At 47.7% G+C, this 19635-nt stretch overlaps 2 protein-coding genes across 4 annotated transcripts in view; one reads left to right on the top strand and one right to left on the bottom strand.

Annotated features, from left to right (window-relative positions):
• Positions 1–920: 920 nt before the first annotated feature.
• PSMG4 (proteasome assembly chaperone 4) lies at positions 921–9336 on the top strand. 2 transcript variants are annotated; one of them, XM_048938494.1, is made up of 3 exons: positions 921–1338; positions 1441–1516; positions 3192–5321. In XM_048938494.1, exons 1-3 carry the CDS (start codon positions 1162–1164, stop codon positions 3284–3286), a joined length of 348 nt encoding a protein of 115 aa, XP_048794451.1. In that variant the 5' UTR covers positions 921–1161; the 3' UTR covers positions 3287–5321. The 2 variants fall into 2 exon arrangements, with proteins under 2 accessions (XP_048794451.1, XP_048794450.1); XM_048938493.1 differs by having other exon boundaries at positions 948–1338; positions 5205–9336.
• A 558-nt stretch (positions 9337–9894) lies between these two features.
• The window catches only part of SLC22A23 (solute carrier family 22 member 23), a 94080-nt gene continuing 84339 nt past the window's right edge, over positions 9895–19635 (bottom strand). For both annotated transcript variants that reach the window (XM_048938470.1, XM_048938469.1), the window contains 4 exons: positions 19101–19333; positions 16362–16394; positions 15466–15589; positions 9895–11006 (listed from right to left, as the gene is read on the bottom strand). In XM_048938470.1, the coding sequence (XP_048794427.1) occupies positions 10649–11006; positions 15466–15589; positions 16362–16394; positions 19101–19333 (748 nt within the window). In that variant the 3' untranslated portion in view covers positions 9895–10648. The remainder of the gene's footprint in view (positions 11007–15465; positions 15590–16361; positions 16395–19100; positions 19334–19635) is intronic.

Genomic DNA, 19635 nt, shown 5'->3' on the forward strand with positions numbered 1-19635 from the left:
GTTTCACACTTGATGGTCTGGTTCTGCACATTTCCACTCACCCTTCACAACTGCGTGGCAAACCAGCATGCTCACCCTCCATTTACTCGCCAGGTGAATACTTTTCTGAGCTTGAACACAGACCCAATGTGATCTACAGGCAGCAGTTGTATTTCACAAAAGACCTTATATATGTAGAACTGCATACATGCAGAAGGGCCCCCTAAGGGCACTCTAAACCCTTTAAGGACTTGCTTTAAAGGGTTCTGGAGGTCTCAGGATCCCAGGGAAAGCTACCAGTGCTCTTTACCTTTGAGATGACTCCTGAGGAGGAGAACAGAATGTGCTGAGGGAGGAACAAGCCTGGAGGCAGCCTTGTGAGCAACAGAAGAGACCTACACTTGGTGTTGTAACACCAAGGGAGAAACAAGAGGACTGCTGCCTCAATTCCTACCCAGCAGGAGAGGCACGCCGGGCGGAAGCTCCACTAGATCAGAGCCTCCACTAGGACCGCACAGAGCCGGCTCTGGCCTAATGTAGCAGAGAAACTGGCTCAGGGCACCCAGAAAAAGATTTACCTATGTGAATAAATGCCTGCAAGGGTGCAACGCAAAGAATGCCAGCACACCTGCCTTTCACCCTCACTGCCCTTACGCTGATGGAAAGCAAGGCTCAGCAGAGGCTCAACGCAGCCCAACCTAACTGTGCCCCACACGGCTCTTTTCCCCCCTGGCAAACCTCCCCCACCCCAGGTGCTGTCACCGGCACCTCACCACCACCACCACCCGTGCAGCTCCTGATAGAAACGCTACACAGCGCCCGCTTTGTTCTTTTTCTTTATTTTTTTTTCCTCCTTTCTGAACGCAGAGCAAACCCGTGGCTACCAGAAGCACAAAGATGAGCGCGACACAAAGAGAAGAGCTCAGAGCCCACCCGCAGCCCGCAAACAGCACTCAGCCCCTCCCAGCGCAGCTCCGCCACTCGCCTGCCTCGTTACCTCTAGTGAGGCGGACCCGCCGAGCCTGGCGGGTGCCGCTTCAGGAACGAGGACGCCAAACCCACCCCCCACAACCGCCATTCTGAAGCCACCATTTTGGCGGCCGCCCCGCGCCGTCCCGCCGCTGCCTGGGCGGAGCTCCGCGCGGTGCCGCCCCCTGGTCCCGCCGCGGCCTGGCCGAGCAGATGGAGGCCGCAGGCAGCGGTGCAGCGCCGGGCTGCATCGATCTGCACGATTTCAGCGGGCAATTGGGCGAGCAGCGGGTGCACTTCCACGCCATGCGGCTGCAGGACTCGCTCTTCCTCTGGGTGGGCGCCGCGCCCGCCCTGTCCAGCCTGGCCGTGGCTATGTGCAGCCCCCGGGTGAGTGAGCGAGTGAGTGTGTATCGATGTGTGTGTGTGTCTGTGTCCCCGCCCCGCCTGGTGCCGATCCGCGGCTCAACCCACGCTGTGCTTTGCCCGCAGGACAGCGTGCCCGTGTCCACCTCGCTGCTTGGGGACCCCTCCGACACCGCCTCCGCCTGCCTGGCCCAGCGCCTGGGTACGTGCGGGGCTGCGGGACAGAGCTGTTGCCCTGGGGTGGGGTTGGGGGCTGTGGGGGCGCCTCGTGTGGGGCGGGGCGGGCCGCCTTCCTGCCGGGAAGCAGTGCTTCGGGGGGGCGGCCGTAGCACAGCGGAGAGACAGGACATCCCGAGTTGGAAGATGCCCACAGGAGCCATCGAGTCCTGCTCCAAACACTTCTTAAACTCCGGCACTCGGGGCCATGCCCACTGCCCTGTGCAGCCCGTTCCATGCCCACCGCCCTCTGGTGCAGACCCTTTCCCTGACCCCAGCTGCCCTCCCCTGACGCAGCTCCATGCCGTTCCCTCGGGCCCTGTCGCTGCCACACACAGCAGAGCTCAGCGCTGCCCCTCCGCTCCCCGTGAGGAGCTGCAGCCGCCATCGGGCCTCTCCTCAGCTCCTCTGCTCTGGGCTGAACAAACCCAGGGACCTCAGTTACCCTTCGTACCCCTTGCCCTGCAGACCACTCCTGTTTCCATAGCCCTTCTTTGGATACTCTCTCATAGCTTTATGTTCTCACTGTATTGTAAGTGGCCAAACTGCACCCAGTGCTGAAGGTGATTGCACCAAACCCTGTCTCATTTCTCACTGGTTAGCGCCCACAATCTGCCCTGGTGAGCCCCAAGCTGTCTCACAGGTGCCAGCACTTGCTCTGCCCCTGCACCACATAAGGCACACCTCCGGGGTTGCCCCCTTCATGTAACCATGGAATCATTGAGGTTGGAAAAAACCTCTAAGATCATCAAGTCCAACCTTCAACCCGTTGCTACCATGACCACTAAACCATGTCCTTAAGGTCTCCAGCCTCTGTTAGAGCATCCTGGTGTGCCCATAGCACAACGTCAGTGTGTGCAGTAACCCAAATGCATGCCTCCATCCCCTAGCATGCCTCCTGTAACAGCCTCCTGTCAATTCACCTAGCACCTGCTTAGCTTCAACAGCAGCCTTGTGCAGGTTATTGGAGCTCACTGGCTGGTGACTGGTACAGTTCCAGCGGGCAAACTGCTGATGTGCTTCATACTAGGTGTTGGATGCAGGATGATGCACTGCTTGCTTTCTACTTGCTTCTGTCATTTCAGTTGAAAAAAGTTGTGTAATTCTTCCTCACAAGCTGGATCTTGATCACGGGCACTGTGTCAAGAGTTTGTAGCACCAGGCAGGTCCATGAGCCTGCCCCTACTTCTTTGTGGCCCAACACCTATATAAAAAAGGGTTGTTCGACAGGGCTAGTCTTGGACAACCATCGCTGGTGTCCTTTCCTCATCATTATAACTTGTCTTTTACCAGTTACTGCTGTAGCCTCCCCTGATGGCAGCTCTTTCTCTTACCAGGTTTAGGCATCTCCACCGTCACTAGTAATTCTATGGGGTGCTGTATAACATGATTTCTTTATGTGTAGTTAGTGCATTGTCCTTATCTTTGTTACCAAGAGCTTGCTGCCGCGATATCAGTTATTCTTGTTCCTCACAGCATAACACACCTTCATCCCTTCCTTCTCTTTGTGTGCCTACAGTACCTGTCATTATTTTATTTTAAGCTTCCCATGCCCAGCTGGTCTTTTGGTCAGTGTTCCTGTCTGGCTCAGCTCACAGCTGCAGTTTTCCCCCCTGGTAGCCCTCAACTATGTTCTTAATAAATTGTCTTCTCACTTGTAGTTTCCAGCCCAAGGAACACCCTACTGAGGAAGACCTGGCGACCTTTTTCACTTTGGGTTGGAAAGAGAAAGTCAGTGACACACTTCTGGCTTTGACTAATCATGTGCTTGCTGATCAGAATGGCTAAAGGAGATGTGAGCTCTGCCCTGAGCAGAAATGCCAAGCATCGCTTTGGCTGGCATTGAGCTTTCCTCCAGGGAAATAAATCCTCTGTACTCCCTCAGCTTCTGCAATAACAGAGATGGCTGTTTGATCCCAGCCTGCCCCGTAGCTGAGGCAGCCTTCTTACCCATCCTGTCACCTCGGAACACTTCAGGCAGGCAGTAACTTCTTTTTCTCTGTGCTGTCACCACGTTTATGTGCCATTTCCATTCTACTGTTGGCAGGCACTCGTTTAAGTAGCGCACGATGCCACCTGGAGGCAAATAGTATTATTTCTTCTGCTTCCCAGTTGTGTTCCATCCGCTGTGCTTTGTTCCTGCAGTGCCAGGTTCCCTGTTCTGGGGCAGGAGTTTTGGTGTTGCCATAGTCAGTGTGTGCACATCGTCCCACTGTTTTCTTTATGTCTGATCGACTTCCTAGCCCAAATAGCTGCATTTCATGTTCTGGCTCTGTCTTTTCCCTTATTTTTTTCCCTCCACTGAGAGAACATTTGCAGCATTCCCATTCCTACATACCTATTTCTATCTGTGCTGGGTGCACAGACTGCTTCCCACAGCCTACCTCCATGCCCTGCCTCCACTCTGTAACACGAGATGCATGTAACCTGTTGAGAAACCTGTATCCTAGAAGATGTTCCCTGTGAGCTGGAGAAGCCCCCTTCTAGGGAAATCTTTGTGTATGTGTAGCCTCTCCATGCTGAGTGGGTGAGCTGGTAGAATGGAAAATGGCAATAAACAGATTTGCAGAAAGAAAATGGCTCAAAGGAGTAGTTAAGCTACATTATATATATATGTGTGTGTGTGTGTGTTAAAATATGATTATAAACATATATTGGCTTTCTGAAATTAATTTTCCAACTGAAGAAGGACTGAGATATTACACCTTCTGGTGTCCTTATTTTCAGTTTTTAGGTTTCAGATGATGTTTTTGAATATTGAGTGGAACACTCTTGATTTCTCCTTGGGACGGGCAGCTCCCAGCTTACTCCTGTCATGAATGTGGTGTGACCTAAATACCACTTTTGTCTTTTATTTCATGCAACTATTTTAAACCCAGTGTCTGTTTTTCCCTATGGTGCTTCAATAGTTGAGCTTTAGCCATCTATTAAGGGAGTTACAAAACAGCGATATCACAAAGGTAATATCTAAGTAGAATTCCATTTTATTTATAAAATGCTTCTTTGTATTATCTGTTCTACTCTGATAATTAAGTTTTCCTGCCCCAGTGGGCATTGGTTTTGTCACTGTTAATTAGTTCTGTGATGGATGACAGCTCTTAATTTTATAGCACCTCTCTCCAGGTAGTTACCAGTGCAGTAGCCCAGAAATTCTGATGTTCATGGAGTGAAGAGTAGAGGAAACACAGCCACTGAGAGCAGGCTTTGACAAACACAATGCACAGCTTTGGGAGCCTTTTTGGGATGTTGATAATGAAAAAAAAAGAACTTTGCTAATTGTGGTCTGATAAGTTTCTTGTTGACTCTCCCTCTGTGTTTTTCATGAACCAAGTGCCAGTGATGCAGTTTCAGCTTGGTCCGTTGTTTCCCTTCCACTATCCTATATTTAAGAAGTGTCCAAAATGCACAGAAAGCATGGGGAGGTTTTGCAGCGACTGGTGGCTTTTTCATCACTCCAAAAACTCAGTCACCAGGTGGGATTACATTGCCCACTCTAGCAATGTGCAGAGCTTTGCCCATGTGCTGGGTGCTTTACAACTGGGCCCTGGCATGCAGGAATTAGAGAATGGTCTGGTGGGCCTCTTCATGATCGTTTTTTAGAATGAATGCTTGAGTATCTCCATGGCTTTTGTAACGGAGTAAACTATGCCTGAATATTTTGTTCTGTGTTTTAGCCAAGAAGACCAAAAAACAGGTATTTGTCAGCTACAATCTGCCAAACACAGACAGCAGTTTCACCTTACTGATAGAAAACAGGATCAAGGAAGAAATGATGGCTTTTCCTGAGAAGTTTTGACTTTGCATCATTGTAAACTAACTGGAAGTTTTTGTTTCAGAAGAACTGAGTGCAGTTTTCACACTGCCATTAAGCGGTGTGCTTGTTTTGTATTGCATTGGTTGAATTTGCATTTGTTATTAAATGTAGCTGACCTAAATACAGTTGGACCTGGAGCTTTTTTACCTCAGATTTGCTACCCTGCCAAGCTGGGGACAGGTTGGTCGAGTAGAAAGGTGCTGCCCTGTAAGGACATTGCTGCAGAAGCACGTACAACGTCTGGCCTGCTTCCTCTGCTGGGAAAGCAGTGCCAAGTTGAAGCAACTTGAATGTGGCAGAGCAGCTTTTAGTTGTTTGTATGAACACCTGTGAGGGTACCAGAGAGCACTGTCTCTTGTTTCAGGGGAAAATGATGGTAATAGCTGAAATGGGGACTATTAGAATGAAACCACTTGTTTTTTATATTCAACAGCTGTAAAATACAACAAACATTACCTTGCTCTGTCACCTTAGTTGCTGCTGTACTAGCACTAAACACTGAATTTCCTTCCATCTTCTGGACGCTGGGAGGCTTTCACAAAGGGTTTTCTGTAAGCCCTGACAGCGATGTAGAGGGAAAAAGCACAGCTTGACTTCTGGAGCAGTGGGTAAGTCTGCCAGCTGCTAGGAGAACATCATGTGTACAAATTGAACATACTCATTGGAAAAATCAGAGCAGTCAATACCCCCACCACTGCTAGGCATTCTGTTGCTACAGCTCTAGACTTGCTTCTTGCTAGGATATCCTTTCAAACGCAAATCCCCCTGCTATTTTGTTCAACAAAAGGGGCAGATTAAAATTAACTGTGTGAAAAAAACCCCAAACCCCCAAACACACCACAGAGCCACTGGTGTAACGACTGTTTGTAGCTGTCAATACATGCTGTGCTGTTGAGCAGTACCTACTCTTCACAGCTATTTTAGGAACACTGAGCACAGCAACCTGATGAGCAAATGGAGTATTTTTCTTTTTTACTGCAAGTTGAGCCCTGACTCAAACTTCTGATGCAATTGAAAACTCCAGGTTCACCGAAGATTGGTGAGTGCTGTTGCATTACAGTCAGCCTCCAGTTGTCTGAAGAAGCTGGAACGTCCATGGCTGCAGACCTGCTATCAGCACTGCACGATCCATGTGGCAGCACTGGGCCCGTTCTTACCTGGTAGGCACAGCCACCAATGCTTGGCTGCAGTTCAGGATCACGGCAGCAAAAGCAGCTGTTGGAAGTGATTTTAATTTATACAGCCTGGGAAGCAGTCAGCTGTTCTTCAGTGACTGAATGCAAAGGATAATTAGTTGCAAATCAACGTGTGGATTTAATTAGCCTGAATTAAAATCGGTTCATTCTGTTTGTGGAGGATCAAAAGCCACGGTGAGGGAGACAGACCACGGAAGGCAAACCGATGGGACAACATCTTTTTATTCTGTACATTTACATACAAAGTTTCTCAGTAGGTACAACGGATGTAACATCATGCAGACACTTAGCTTGTAAGACTGTTTTCAGTACTCGATTTAAGCTTGTGCTATGAGGAAGCACCACCAGACTATTCATGATCAAAACATACAGTAACACGATTCTTTAAAATTTCATCAGAAACCGCGATGGGGAGGGAAGTCTCACCCACACACATGACACACTGTTACTCCTTTCCCAAAACATTTTACACAATACATTTAAAATGAGGTTTGTCATTTGTCTTAAAAAAAGTTACAGTGGGGGAGATGATCCCACACTTAATAGTGTTGTCTTATGTGCCAGCTACAGGCGCAACTTGACTTGACATTCACAGAGTTCATTTAATGGCACTTCTGCTTCCAATTTGGTGACCTTTAGTGTTTGGCTCCAGGAAGTGGCAACAGTTAAGCAAAATACTTCCATTAAAGCAAAACAAAACAAAACCAACAACCATACAACAAGCGTGCTCACCGAAATTGCAAGGTAAATCAGACAGAACCCGCTCACAGGTGCCAGAAAACACCTCCAAACAGATGACAGCTTTCTCCATGCTGTCTGTATCTGTCTGTAGTGTGTCAGACACAAGCATTACGGAAACCTTAAAAGGGAAGACAACAAAGATGAAGCATAATGCCACTTTCACGTTTTTCTTTAAAACGGGAAAGAAGGAAGAAAGCCCTTGAATGGTAAGCCAGAAGAAAAAAATCCATGGATGGGCTTAGGGGTTACTGAAGGCTCGCAGAAAAGGGCTGACGTGGACAGGACAGGACAGGACAACTCGGAGCGCTTCCTGCACTGTGGTGGCCAGAAACGGCCGTTGCAGAAGAGCAGCTCCTGGCCGTGGCTGCAGAGCAGGAGGAGGAGCCCACAGCTGAGCGACAAGGCACCGAGTGTCTGCCTGTGGCCACTGCTCTGCCGAGCTCTCCCACACCAGAGAAGCTTAAAAGCTTTCCAGCTACGAGTGTGGGGAGAAGGAAACAAAAACAGAAGAAAGCACACAGAACTGTTCATCCTTTCAGGAGAAGGTGCAAAATGAGCTACTGATCTTGTGTTCTATTATCGTGACGGAGGCGGAGGGCCAAACTGGCCTGAGAAGCTGGGACTCCCCACGTTTTAGATCAGTACCGAGTATCTGTTTACAGGCAAACAAAAAAAGCCTGCAGTAATTCACATCACTTTTTAAAGAACTAACGACAACAAAAAGCGCCAAATATTCCTGTCACCTTGTGTTCATTACATAAACGTTGATATGTTTAAACGAGCATTCTCTTCCCTGGGCCTGCCTGTCCTCAGAGAGCAAACACCACGATAGGAAACGATAAAGCGCTGTGGACACCAGCAGTGAGCACACTGGGACCGCTGACGGTGCTGGAAGCAGCCAGCTGTGGGAAGGGGCTCCAAGAGCCGTACCGCAGCTTGAGTGCACACACAGAGACCTTTGCTATTCCCTTCAAACTTGTTCTGCCTCCTCAATTTCCCTTGTGAACCCACTTCTTCCCCCCAGTGCGTGTGGCTTGCCACAGAATTCTTATGCTGAAGGTGAGAGGTATTGCACAAATTTGGCACGTGGATACTGTGCGGACTTGAAAGGCCTTGGGTTTTCCTTAGGTGAGCACAGATCGTGGAAGTCAGCACAGAACAGAAAGAGGGAAACGGCCACTCTCAAGCTGGGCAATAAAACTTTGGTGTAAGGAAGATCAGGCTCTTGCCGTCACAGCAAGTCTAGCAAAGATGAAAAAACAGTAGTGTAATTTTGGGCAAAATCAGCATCAACTGGTCCAGTGTTTTGTACCGGGCTCAGGAAGAACCCAAATGTCCACATCCTCTGTACAAAAATTAGTAGCTTTAGGACAACATTGCTATTCTGAACACGACAAACTCTGTCGCTTCTGCAGGTCTGCCTGTCCTCCTGCTCGGCAGTTATCTGAGCTGTGCTGTGCACCTCAGTGCCTGCTGTGGCAGCACCTCTCTGATTTACTGGGGACTGGAAGAGGACATCAGCAGCCTAGTGGGGGATGGAAATTGTTAGGTTCAGTAGTTAGTAGACAATATATATACAGCAAAGGAGGAAGGGGGAGGGCAGGTAGAGGAGGAAAGCGCAAACAAGCGCTTTCCGTGCTTGCAAACGCAAGATGTACATCAAACAAAGTGGCAATCATATGGACACGCAATACAACATCAACATCCTGCTGCTCTGTTTGTTCAAACATCTGCACTACTGTGCAATCACAAATGGATGGCCTGAGTGGAAAAGAGGGAGGGAGAGGAGAGAGGTTAATGACAATGCAAGAAAGCTGTTTGTTTACAGTGTCCTTGCATTGAACTGGATCCTCACAGTCATCACACAGCAAGAATCAAAAGCCGATGGCCAACGCAAGGAGTTGGTTTGGAGTCCAGAGGAAGGACATCAAGTGGCCGTGATGGATGTGCTATCCATACAGTACGTGACAATTCGGATGTTCACTTTCTTTAGTGTAGCAGAGTGGGATTGACCCAATTCTTTTTTTTCTTTTTTTTTTTTTTTTTTCCTTTTTTTCCTGGAAGAAAATCCTACAAAAGCAGTTGGGAAAGGGGGGGAAGTACAGGTGGGTTCACCATGTATTCATGGATCAGAACCACTAAACATTTCAAGAACTCCCAAGATGGCCAACAGACATTAAATCATTCACAGGCTATCCATTCTTTCCTTTTTGATAGTCACTTAAACACTCTGTCCCTTAAATTGGTAACAAAACCTCTGGTTCTAAACACAGGCAGGGCAATGCCAGAACGCTCATTTCCCAGGAGCGGCAATGGCAGCCACACAGCCCTGGGAAATAAAAGTACAGACTGTAGCCAACACTCCTTGCTTTTTGTTCCTGCTGGTCTGTGCTCTTCTGGAGCAGTCAGTTGTAGATTCAGGACCTCCCAGTAATTAAAGCCATTCTTGGCAAAACTAATTTTTGCATCATTGGTCAAATCATTTACATGTACATTAGTATTAAACACCAGCAGGAACAGTCTAAAATAGGCTAACAGACTTAAAATGTGTAAAGCTGATTCTTACTGAAAAATCAGCCTGTTTGGGTAGGATTTTCTTCAATGCATTTGGTGAAAAAAAACAACCCATACTAATTTAGAAAGTAACTTTTAAATGCACATGGGCTATAAAAAAACCTACAAGCTGCCTAAAATGCAGTCAGAATTTGAGTCACAACAGGTTTTGCTTTGTTTCTTCTTTTTTTTTTTTTTTTTGGTGTATACAAACACAGCAGGCAACCTGGGCACTTTGCCTTTCTACACAGGCAGAAGAATGTTGCACAAGTCAAAGTTTCAGTCGATTCAACTTTGCAGGGATACCTCCTTCCTTTAAAGGAACACAAAAACAAAACAAAAAACAACCTCCCCCCCCATGGTTTCTTTCTTGGAATGGCTGCACCTCTTACAATAAGATGGCTTCATTTTTGTGATCTATGAAAGGAAAAGGAAATAAAGTGCTTCTTGAGAATAAATCAAAATAAATATACATATTTAATGGCAGGAAAAAAGAGTTCTGAAGGGCTACCTCCAGCCAGGTCTTTTCTCAGATGAGTATTTTCCCCCATAATTTTTTCAAGAGCGATCTGCACAACAGCTGATTCCTACAAGTTGCTTCAGCAACAGAGTTGAATTCCCCCAAGTCTGCATCTGCTCCATCACTGGTTTGTAAAACCTGTGCAAAACACCTTTGCCCAAAGTGCTGTTCCTCCTGCACAACAGCATCAAATAAAATACAAAAGGAAGGGGAGAAGGGGAAAAAAAAAAAAAAGACAAAACAAACACCAAAGAAACAAACAAACAAACAAAGAAAAGGAGAAAATCCACCCAGTTACATAGACTTCATCCCGTTGGCAGTGGTGTTCTCAGAGATGCCATCGCTCACAGTTGCTGAGTCGTGAAGGCCCGAGTAGTCCTTGAGTTCAGAGTTTGTCAGGAGCAGGGGCTGCTCGCCCTTCTTGTGAGGCAGGAGGGGCTGCCTGGTGTAGTGCTCCCCATCTGGGATGTTCTCAGGCAGGTTCTGATTCTTGCTCTCCGGCAGCAGCAGGATGCAGATGATGCAGATGAGCGTACAGCAGGCAAAGATGACGTGGTGCAGGAAGTAGCCTTTCTGGTTGTGCAGCTCCATGATGGGGGCGGTCAGGCGGCCAAAACCCGCACTGGCCAGGACCAGCCCCAGCCCTCCGCCCCTGTGAACACAGCAGAGGTGAGAGCACAGCCCCACACGTCTGTGCTGGAAAAGCACTTCAACGACCCTTGGCCCCAGGCTGTCTTACTGGGCAAGCAACTTGGGCACACGGACTCTGAAATCTCTGAGGCAGGGCTGTTTGCTCACAGCTTTTGTGCTGTGCAAAAATAAAACAAAATAAAGCTGTGTTGCTTTGCTGTTGTAGATAATTACTGCCTATCTGCTGCTATGAGGGGGGGAATAATCATACTTACCCAAGCATCTTTTCACACCCACATAACTGCACCTACATAAGCAGAAGAGCAGCTGTATTGTGCGAGTATGTGGCCAGCCCTCTAAAACATTCCAAGTGCTCTCGTATTTAATAAGGACAAACCAGATTTTGCTTAGCATCCTGCTTAGACAAAACACACAAGAAGTGGTAGGCACAGAAGCCTATTTTGGCTGTCCCCAAAGTATCTGGCAGCAATGGCCAGCGGAGGCAGGAGATGAGGCTTCACAGACCATTGCCTCACTCTGTTGTACCAAGCACTGAGTGCTGAAATATTTTTCCTATAAAATGTGTTGGGGCTGGAACCTCTACATGCACTGGTGTTGTACCAACATGAATCATTTTCAGGAAAAAAAAAGATAACACAGCAAGTGGTTGAAATAGGAGAATAAGTCAAGAGTTCAGGGATTCATTTCTGAGACCTCTTCCTGACTCGCCATGAGGCAGGTGCCTCACCTCACTCTTGCTTTCCTTGTGTATTCATGTGCTGTGCATCAAGGAGTGACAAAAAGGTGAATACAGGTAAATGCTTAAATTATAAATACGGAACTTCACAGAATATTCTTTATGGCACAAATGCTTATTTATTAAAGCAACGTGCCAGAGTACTAGCTCATGCACGCAAGCACCAAAAAAGAGGGAAAAGGCGTTAAAGCTCAAAAAGAACCGTGAAGTGTGAAACCAGCCTCTTCCGTCACCCCATCACAAGAATGGAAATGTTTGCACTGGCTGCATTCCGTGCCATTTTGGCTCTGGGTTATGCAAGCAGCCCCTCTAGCAACACCTTACCTTCCCTGAAGCCTCTCCAAGCCCTGTGCACACCCAGCCAGGTGGTCGGAGCTGCCCCATCCCGCCTGGTGACACCGCAGACACGTGCAGACCTGTTTCTGTGGCAGGAACACCGAGATCTCTGGGCTGTCACCCACGGCTGTCCCCTTAGCTGCATCCTACAGAGCTGCAGCATGCCCTTCCCAAGGCGCCCTCTCCTGCACAGGGAGGTCAGGCCCGGTGGCAGAGATGTGCGGGTTTCAAAAAACGCTCCTTAGGACACAAATTCCTGTACGTACCTTCTATTTCTCCAGACTTGGTGAAGCTCTTTTCATAGACAAGAGTGAATTTTCCCCAAATACTGCAAAGGCCCTAATTAAAACCTTGCCAGCTTTCCAATGGCAATTTAGAAACCTCGCTGAATGCACCCCTTGTGCAAGCAGCCTTCCTGCAGCTTCATTAACAGGCTCACATGGGTGCTCTGCACAACTTCCCTCCTGAACACATGGTGAGCTGCTCTCCAAGTTGGCTCGCTCACATCAGCACTTGCTACAGCTACACTGCATCTCAGTGAGCAAGGGGACCTGAGGTGATCCTTCAAAGCAGCTGCAGAAGGACATCGGAGAGGCTGAAAGGAAGCGGGAAAAGGCAACAAAGGCAGCTCTGTCACTACAAGGCAAGCAGCTTCACGTTTGGAAGGGGAAAAAAATACAGTTTTTCCACATCACGGCAGTAATTAGAACAAGCATTACTTTACCCTGCCCTCAGAAACTGGCAGGAGAACGACTGAAAATAGATGTTGGTGAGTGCTTGGTTTTTTCATGTCTGACTGTATTGCAAACATGAAAATGGGAAGAAAAAAAAAAAAGAAAGCAGCATGCTCTGAGAACAGGGAAGCAGTGCCACCACTAGGGAGCAGACAGAGCTCATGCTGCTGCACAGCAGTTAGCAGGTGGCCTGGCAGCCCTGCTCTGTCCTGACAGGGCCTGTGTACCAAACGGCTGCCCTGTGCAGGCAGCGTCCATCGGAATGCAGCACAACATCCTTCCCTGTGCTCTTGGCCAGAGCCCGGCTGAGCCTAAGTGGAAGGACTCACCCTTCTCAGCTTTGCACAGAGCACCATCATCCTATTTTGAGTGGGCCATCTGTCCTCAGAACCAACTGCTTATTAGGACTTTATCCTGTTTGCTCAGCTGCTTCTAAAGTCAGCCCCTGAAAACTCCTGTAGCTTTTCCCAGCCTTCTTCTTACATGAACAGCCTACTGGAGGCTCAGCTTCAGGCTGGAGTTTAAACACCTTTGAAAAGACCAGCCTGGGGTCCAGATCCCAGTAAAAAGCACCATACCCTGCTGGAAACTCAGCTTTAGACATCTGTTGCTGGATAAAGCTCCTAACACAGCCATCACTGCCCATGCTTCATTTCTGTGCCTGGGGTGGAGGCAAAAGCAGGACACCAAGAGAACTCCTGGTCCAGGCCTCTTCTCCACTCCTCAGCGACACAGAGGACAGGGGGACGACACCACACTTTCCTCAGCCCATTCATGCTGAGGAGCTGTGAAATCCATGGTGGTAATCTCATCAGGATTACTGGAGATGGACTACCAGTGTTATCTGATGCTCAGAATCAGTAGCTGGAAGTCCCTGTTACAAATAAACCCTTTGACCATAGAAACCTCAGAGACAGCCCCAGCCTCTCACTACTTCTCTTTTCCATAAGGCTCCTCAAGATTCAATAAAACACACAGTATGATGCTCTGAAACACTAAGGGACATCAGAATACCAGTGGTATTCTGGAAAAGAGGCAATGAGTCCAGAGCCCACCACAGTGTGATACACGGCTTAACTCTACTTCCACCCAAGACATGTTTACAGACTGCCCTGAGAGCCACAGCATAATTACAGCCCCAACCAGATGTCAGCAACAGGTTTGCAATGGTAGGACTGCAAAGAGTTGCAGAGTATCATCATCCCTATTTATAAACAGGGACCCTGAGGCACATCCAGCTATTGTCACTTGCCTGGTGTCACCCAGCAGAGCCAGGGCAAGCAGAACTTTGGTTCCCAGACAGGAATTTGTCCCCCTCTCTGTTACAACATGAGCAATTTAAGGAAAAGGTTGCTAGGTTCACACTGCATATCTGATCCCACTTGGCAGATTCCGTTCTAGAGGACTCGGCCAATTCCTTATCTGCATGCCTTTCAAACAGAGATGAGGAGAAATTAAAGAGCCATAAAGAGACCATTGACAGGCACATAAATATATAGCTGCTAGTGTTTTGGGCCGCTGTGCAATCTCCTCTCACACTGCCCTTCCCTGTGGGAATAATACTATCTGTAAAATACATTCACAAAGTCACAGAGCTTAGAAGAGCAGGCTGTGGACTGAAGGGACTGGTAAATCTGACAGTTCTGTTATAATGCTTTTACAAAGTTATTGAAAAACGAGTAATTGGAGGGGAAGAGGGAAGCTCAGAACCTCCTCCTCCCCGCTTCCCTCTCCCTCCCACTCGTATGACCTACATTCCTACGAAATTCAATGGGAATCAGAGCGGCCTCCTGAATCGCCGTGGCACTGCTGAAAGCATTACCCAGAACACACAAGCACAAACTTCGTGCCGGGAAAGATAACACTGAATAAATAAAATGGTACATGAGCCACAGATACAGTCAATTGACACAAGGCTCTCCAGAGATCATCTGCCTGAGTTCTACTACCGCCCAGCATGACAGCACTCTCCTTCAGAGAAACACTGAGCCTTGGCTAAGATAGACTTCCAGGCAAAGAGAAAAATGGCAAAGAGGTGGAGTATGATTCTGCAGTAAAGGCTAAACAGAGTGGTACTGTAGGCAAGGCTGCAGATCCTCAGAGCACCTGTGTACTCCTGCAGCACTGAACACTGCATACTGCAGCATCTCCTCTCCACTGAACCACTCCTATAGCAGGATTAACTCACCCTATGGAAGCAGGGAACTGATTGAAGCTATCCTTCTCTGCACACCTGTGTAAATCTATCTTATACCCAGCTGTGGGCTCACACAGTTACCACTTGCACAAATCCAGCAGGGTAAGCAGAGTAACAAAATGGTGCGAAACTACAGAATCCGCTTCAGTTAAGTAATTTAGACCATACCGTGCTGTGAACAAATGCAGTTCACGTGATGACTAGCCTGCTGAAAATCACCACGATGGGGTATGAGGTGGAGCCATCTGAAACAAAGCCACTCTGTCCTCAGACAGGCATTTACTTAGACAGACAGACTGCAGCGATTAAAAAGCAGCTCGGAAATTACTGTGTGGTCTCCAATCATGGGAGATTTCCCCCCCAGCCCGTACTATACGTTAACTTACACAGCCAGTTATCAAGAAAATGAGTTTAGTTTTTTCCCTGCCCATTAAGGTGAGGGGCCCTGGTGTCTCACCTTATTACTGTGGGTGTGATTTCAGCACAGAAGAATACGCTGAGACTTCCAACAGCATGCGAAGAAAACATCCCCACAATGGAAAATGCGGTGGAGAACTTGTCTTTGACACTGTCACTCATACCTGTCAAGACAAGGATGTGCATGAAAAGAGAGAATGAGGCCAAATCTCCAAGTAGGAAAACAAGAAAACAGGTCTACGTTACTCATTCTCCCTAAATAAGGATTTGAGTCATTTCTGTAAAGCTAATTTAAAACAGGTATTTATAAAATCCTTACCCAAGCATCCAAGACATAAACACGGATGAAAAAACATTGTAACGTCATGCCAAAAATGGCAGTGATCTCTACATTGTTTGTGCTCAGCCACCACAAAAAAGCAGAAGAATAAAAAAAGCACCACCTATTTGGGCAGCCTTTTAGGCACCAGACACTGCCCTCCCAAATCTGACAGACAGGCAGATGCAGGCGGTGTTCATCAGGTTGCAGCACCTACAGCTCAAAGCCCTGGGTGCTGGAGAGGCTCGTGGGACAGCAGGGGAGGAAAACAGAAGTGCTCCCACTTCCATTACACCTGCCAATGCCCTGCGAGTGATGGGTCTGCAGACTGTTCCAACTCAGCGTGACCTCACTTGTGTTGGATCCAATAGATGACCACCCACTTACGTTCTTGCAGAAAATATCAGCTCTTGGGAGAGCAAAAAGTCCTTAGGTCACAACTTCTGCAGTGTACTGAATGATTCCCACAGCCAGCTGAGGGCTAAGCCCTTTCTGCCATGCACACCAAGTCTGTAGGAGAAGACAAATCCTGCTGGCAGACAGAGGTGTGAGCGCAGTGCTTTGCACACCAGGGCTCTGTGCTTCCTGAACATTGCAGACATGTATGTAAACCGTACCTGAGTCTGGAAGTTGACTGTATTTTCCAATCACTGCATCCAACATCACGAAGTTACAATATGATAAAAATAAGAGAGGGAGAGAAAACAAGAATGTACTGTTGTTACTCATGCAACTCATCCAGAGTAAAAGACAAGGCAAGCCCCGCATGCCTCCCTCAGCCCCATGCACTCCTCCTGTCCCACAGCCCCCTGATGCGACGTGCCAGCTACAGCCAAATAAATGCTAATGAAATGGTGACAATAACAGAGGCAAAGCATTTTGAAGAGAACCAGAATTACTGCTGAGCTAATACAAAGGCCTCTTTCTTGTTAACAAAGAAGGAGAAGAGAAACTGTCCCTATCCTGCAGCCCCAAGCAGATGGCCAATGCAGGCTCTGCTTGGAAAGCAAAGCTCTCAGTGTCAGCATCACTGTGTGGTGAGCGACCTCCTCCCTTGGCAGCAATGCAAGGGGCAACCTAGGGTCTGGAGCAAGGATGAGCCTCAATGTCTGCTGCTGATGGATACACTCCCTCTCCCCACTTCTGCAATTCCCATTTCATTTGGGAATTTGGGTAATTACACCCAAATTATGCTAAGCTGAAACATAAAGCTGTAGCAGATATAATATTTAGTAGGGTCACTGCTTCTCTCCAAATGCTGTCCAGCAGTTTTGGGGAAGAAGTGGGGTATGGTCTAGAGCAGGAAAACAAGCTGCTCCAAAGCTCAAGGCTGCCTTTCACTCCTCTTTTCACAAAGAAATAGGTTAAGAAAAGAAGGGACAGTCTACAGGAACAGGGCATCTACTGAAGTCCACGTGTCAGCACAGCAGAAAACACCTAGGGTCTGTGGCTGTTTTTAGATTTTAGCAACTTGGTGTCATAGAATGGTGTGGGTTGGATGGGCCCACTCAGCTCCAAACCCCTGCTGTGGGCAGGGCTGCCCCCCACCAGCTCAGGCTGCCAGGGCGCCATCCAACCTGGGCTTGAGCCTCCAGGGATGGGGCACCACAGCTTCTCTGGGCAGCTGTGCCCACAAAACCACACAGACCCATCATGGAAAAGGTTCTAGCAATTCTTACAGGACGGTTCCCCACCATCAGCCCTTGTTGTTGCTGAAAAACTGAAACCAGATTTTAATGGCTCCAGTGTACCTTCTCTCTACAAAGCAGCTATGTTTATTACCTTGGCAGCCTCCACAAATATATGATGCCCTTAGAAATAAAGATGAATGTATTGTAGAGACCCTGCTGGACACCATCACAAGAACCTGGAGTTTCGGGAGAACACACACACACACACACACACACACACACACTGTGCATCTGCATGTCACAGTACTTCAGAACATGAGATGAGGCACAGAGCTTCTCCCCTTTCAGCTGATGCTTTTGGGCACAGTAAATGAGCTCAAAGGAAATGTGAACATCTGTACTAAGTGGAGAGCAACACTGGAGCCTCCTCAATGTCCTGAAAGATATTCACTGTTCCCCCTTCCCACTTCCACAAACAGTGTGTTCACGAAAGGTTGACTTGGTCAACACTTTCAGGAAACACAGTCTATAAATATGGGCAACACTTGCTGGCCAAGGGCTCCCCCTCAACATGCGGGAATGTAAAAATCTTTCCATCCTCAATGCAAAAACCCTCTCTCATTAAAGCTCTGAAGTCATTTCTAAACTTAGAAGTGGAAAACAGCCACAAGCAGTGTTCTCGTGTTTGTCACAATTCCAGTTTGTCCAGAGGCACGTCTCGGTCTCCCAATAGCAGCCAGAGGAGGGGGAGAAACTCTTGCTTTTGAAAGGAACAATCGCTCTGACAAGCTGCATCACCTCCTAAATCATACCTACATATACACGTAGATCTTGCACACATGCCACAGCAGAAGTAGGGCTCCTCAGCTGTGTTTCACTGCTACCCTCACATTACTTGGAAGTAGCAAGATGGCCAGATTAGGCAGAAGACATGCACCTGTTGCTTTAACTTCTGCTTCTTTTAGAGGCCATGTAGAAAGCAGACCCAAGTGGGAAGGTTCCTTCCATCCCAAGCCCTTACACAGCTCTTTTCCCAAAGCACATTTCACTGAAATAAATACGTTTTTGTTTGCTGGTCTTTACGTGACAGAACTAGAAGCAGCACCAACACTCAATGAGCTTCACCACTGGGACTCATCCAGAACACAATTCCTCTTCTTAATGAATCTAAGGCAACAATTGTTTGGAGAATCCTTAGATAAATTCAGCTGCTGAAGCTAAGCAGGTGTACTGCACATCAAATCTGAGAAAGGTAATGGAAACATTCCCTGGTCCCTTATCCAAAGATCCTTGGAGGTGGGGGGGAATCGACCTAAACTGCATAACATTTTCCATCAACTCTATGAACATGCTAAAATAAATTCTCCCCTCCCATTAAAAAAAACAAAAACATGGAGAACCTTCATCCAACATTTGAGAGTGAACTGTTAACTCCGGCAGAGTGTAAATCTCTGTACCTGCCCAGTGCAAGGAAACATCGAAAAGGAGACTCCTATGAGCACCTAATGATGTTCTACTTTAACTGATAAAAGGGAGCCAAAATATACTATACTCTAAGTGACACTTCTGCTATCACTGTCAGCAGATCACACGGCATAGCAATCAGCCATGTTCCCACACAGCTACTTGGCTGTCAGACTTTCCACCATCAACTGCTGTGACCTTTTTACCCCTACATGCCACACTCAGCCTCCCGCGGTCCTGAGAAGCGCATCTCCAACTCACAGTTCAGAAGGCCCAGCTGAAGAAGCGATGCCAGAGCTGTAAGGATCATGAAGAGCAGGAGGCCTCCTCTCCTCCCCAGGAACCCAACCACGGGGCACATGGCCAGGCAGGATGCCAGCGCAATCCCAGCCATGGTATAGTAGTCTGCATAGAAGTTCTGGGTAATCGTCATCTTCGCTTCGTGCCCCATCATGCTTTTTGCAAAACAGTGGTGAATGCCGTAGCCAGTCAGCCTAGGGAAAGGACAGCCAGAGATCAGGACCACGTACTGCAATGTAACTCAGCACAGGAATATATTCACGTGGGAAGCATTTCTGCTGTGAGAATACAACGCCGACTGCAAAAAGACCCATTTCTAGTTAGCTTTCCAGGTGCTATCATTAAAATAAGACATCACTAAAATCACTTAAAAAAATCCTTATTCAAGCGGAGATTTGCAATCTACTGTCTTTATTTGCAAAGCTTTTGGTCAAGATCAGGATATGATAAACTTTGTAAGGACTCTTATTACCAACTCAATGATCCTTATGGTCTC

This window comes from Lagopus muta, chromosome 3 (assembly GCF_023343835.1).
Source record: "Lagopus muta isolate bLagMut1 chromosome 3, bLagMut1 primary, whole genome shotgun sequence".
NCBI classification, from domain to species: domain Eukaryota; kingdom Metazoa; phylum Chordata; class Aves; order Galliformes; family Phasianidae; genus Lagopus; species Lagopus muta.

Coding starts and splice junctions, on each gene's coding strand:
- PSMG4 (XM_048938493.1), top strand. CDS start 1,162: ATGGAGGCCGCAGGCAGCGGTGCAGCGCCGGGCTGCATCGATCTGCAC. Junction 1,339..1,440: donor TGGCTATGTGCAGCCCCCGG/GTGAGTGAGCGA, acceptor CTTTGCCCGCAG/GACAGCGTGCCCGTGTCCAC. Junction 1,517..5,204: donor CTGCCTGGCCCAGCGCCTGG/GTACGTGCGGGG, acceptor TCTGTGTTTTAG/CCAAGAAGACCAAAAAACAG.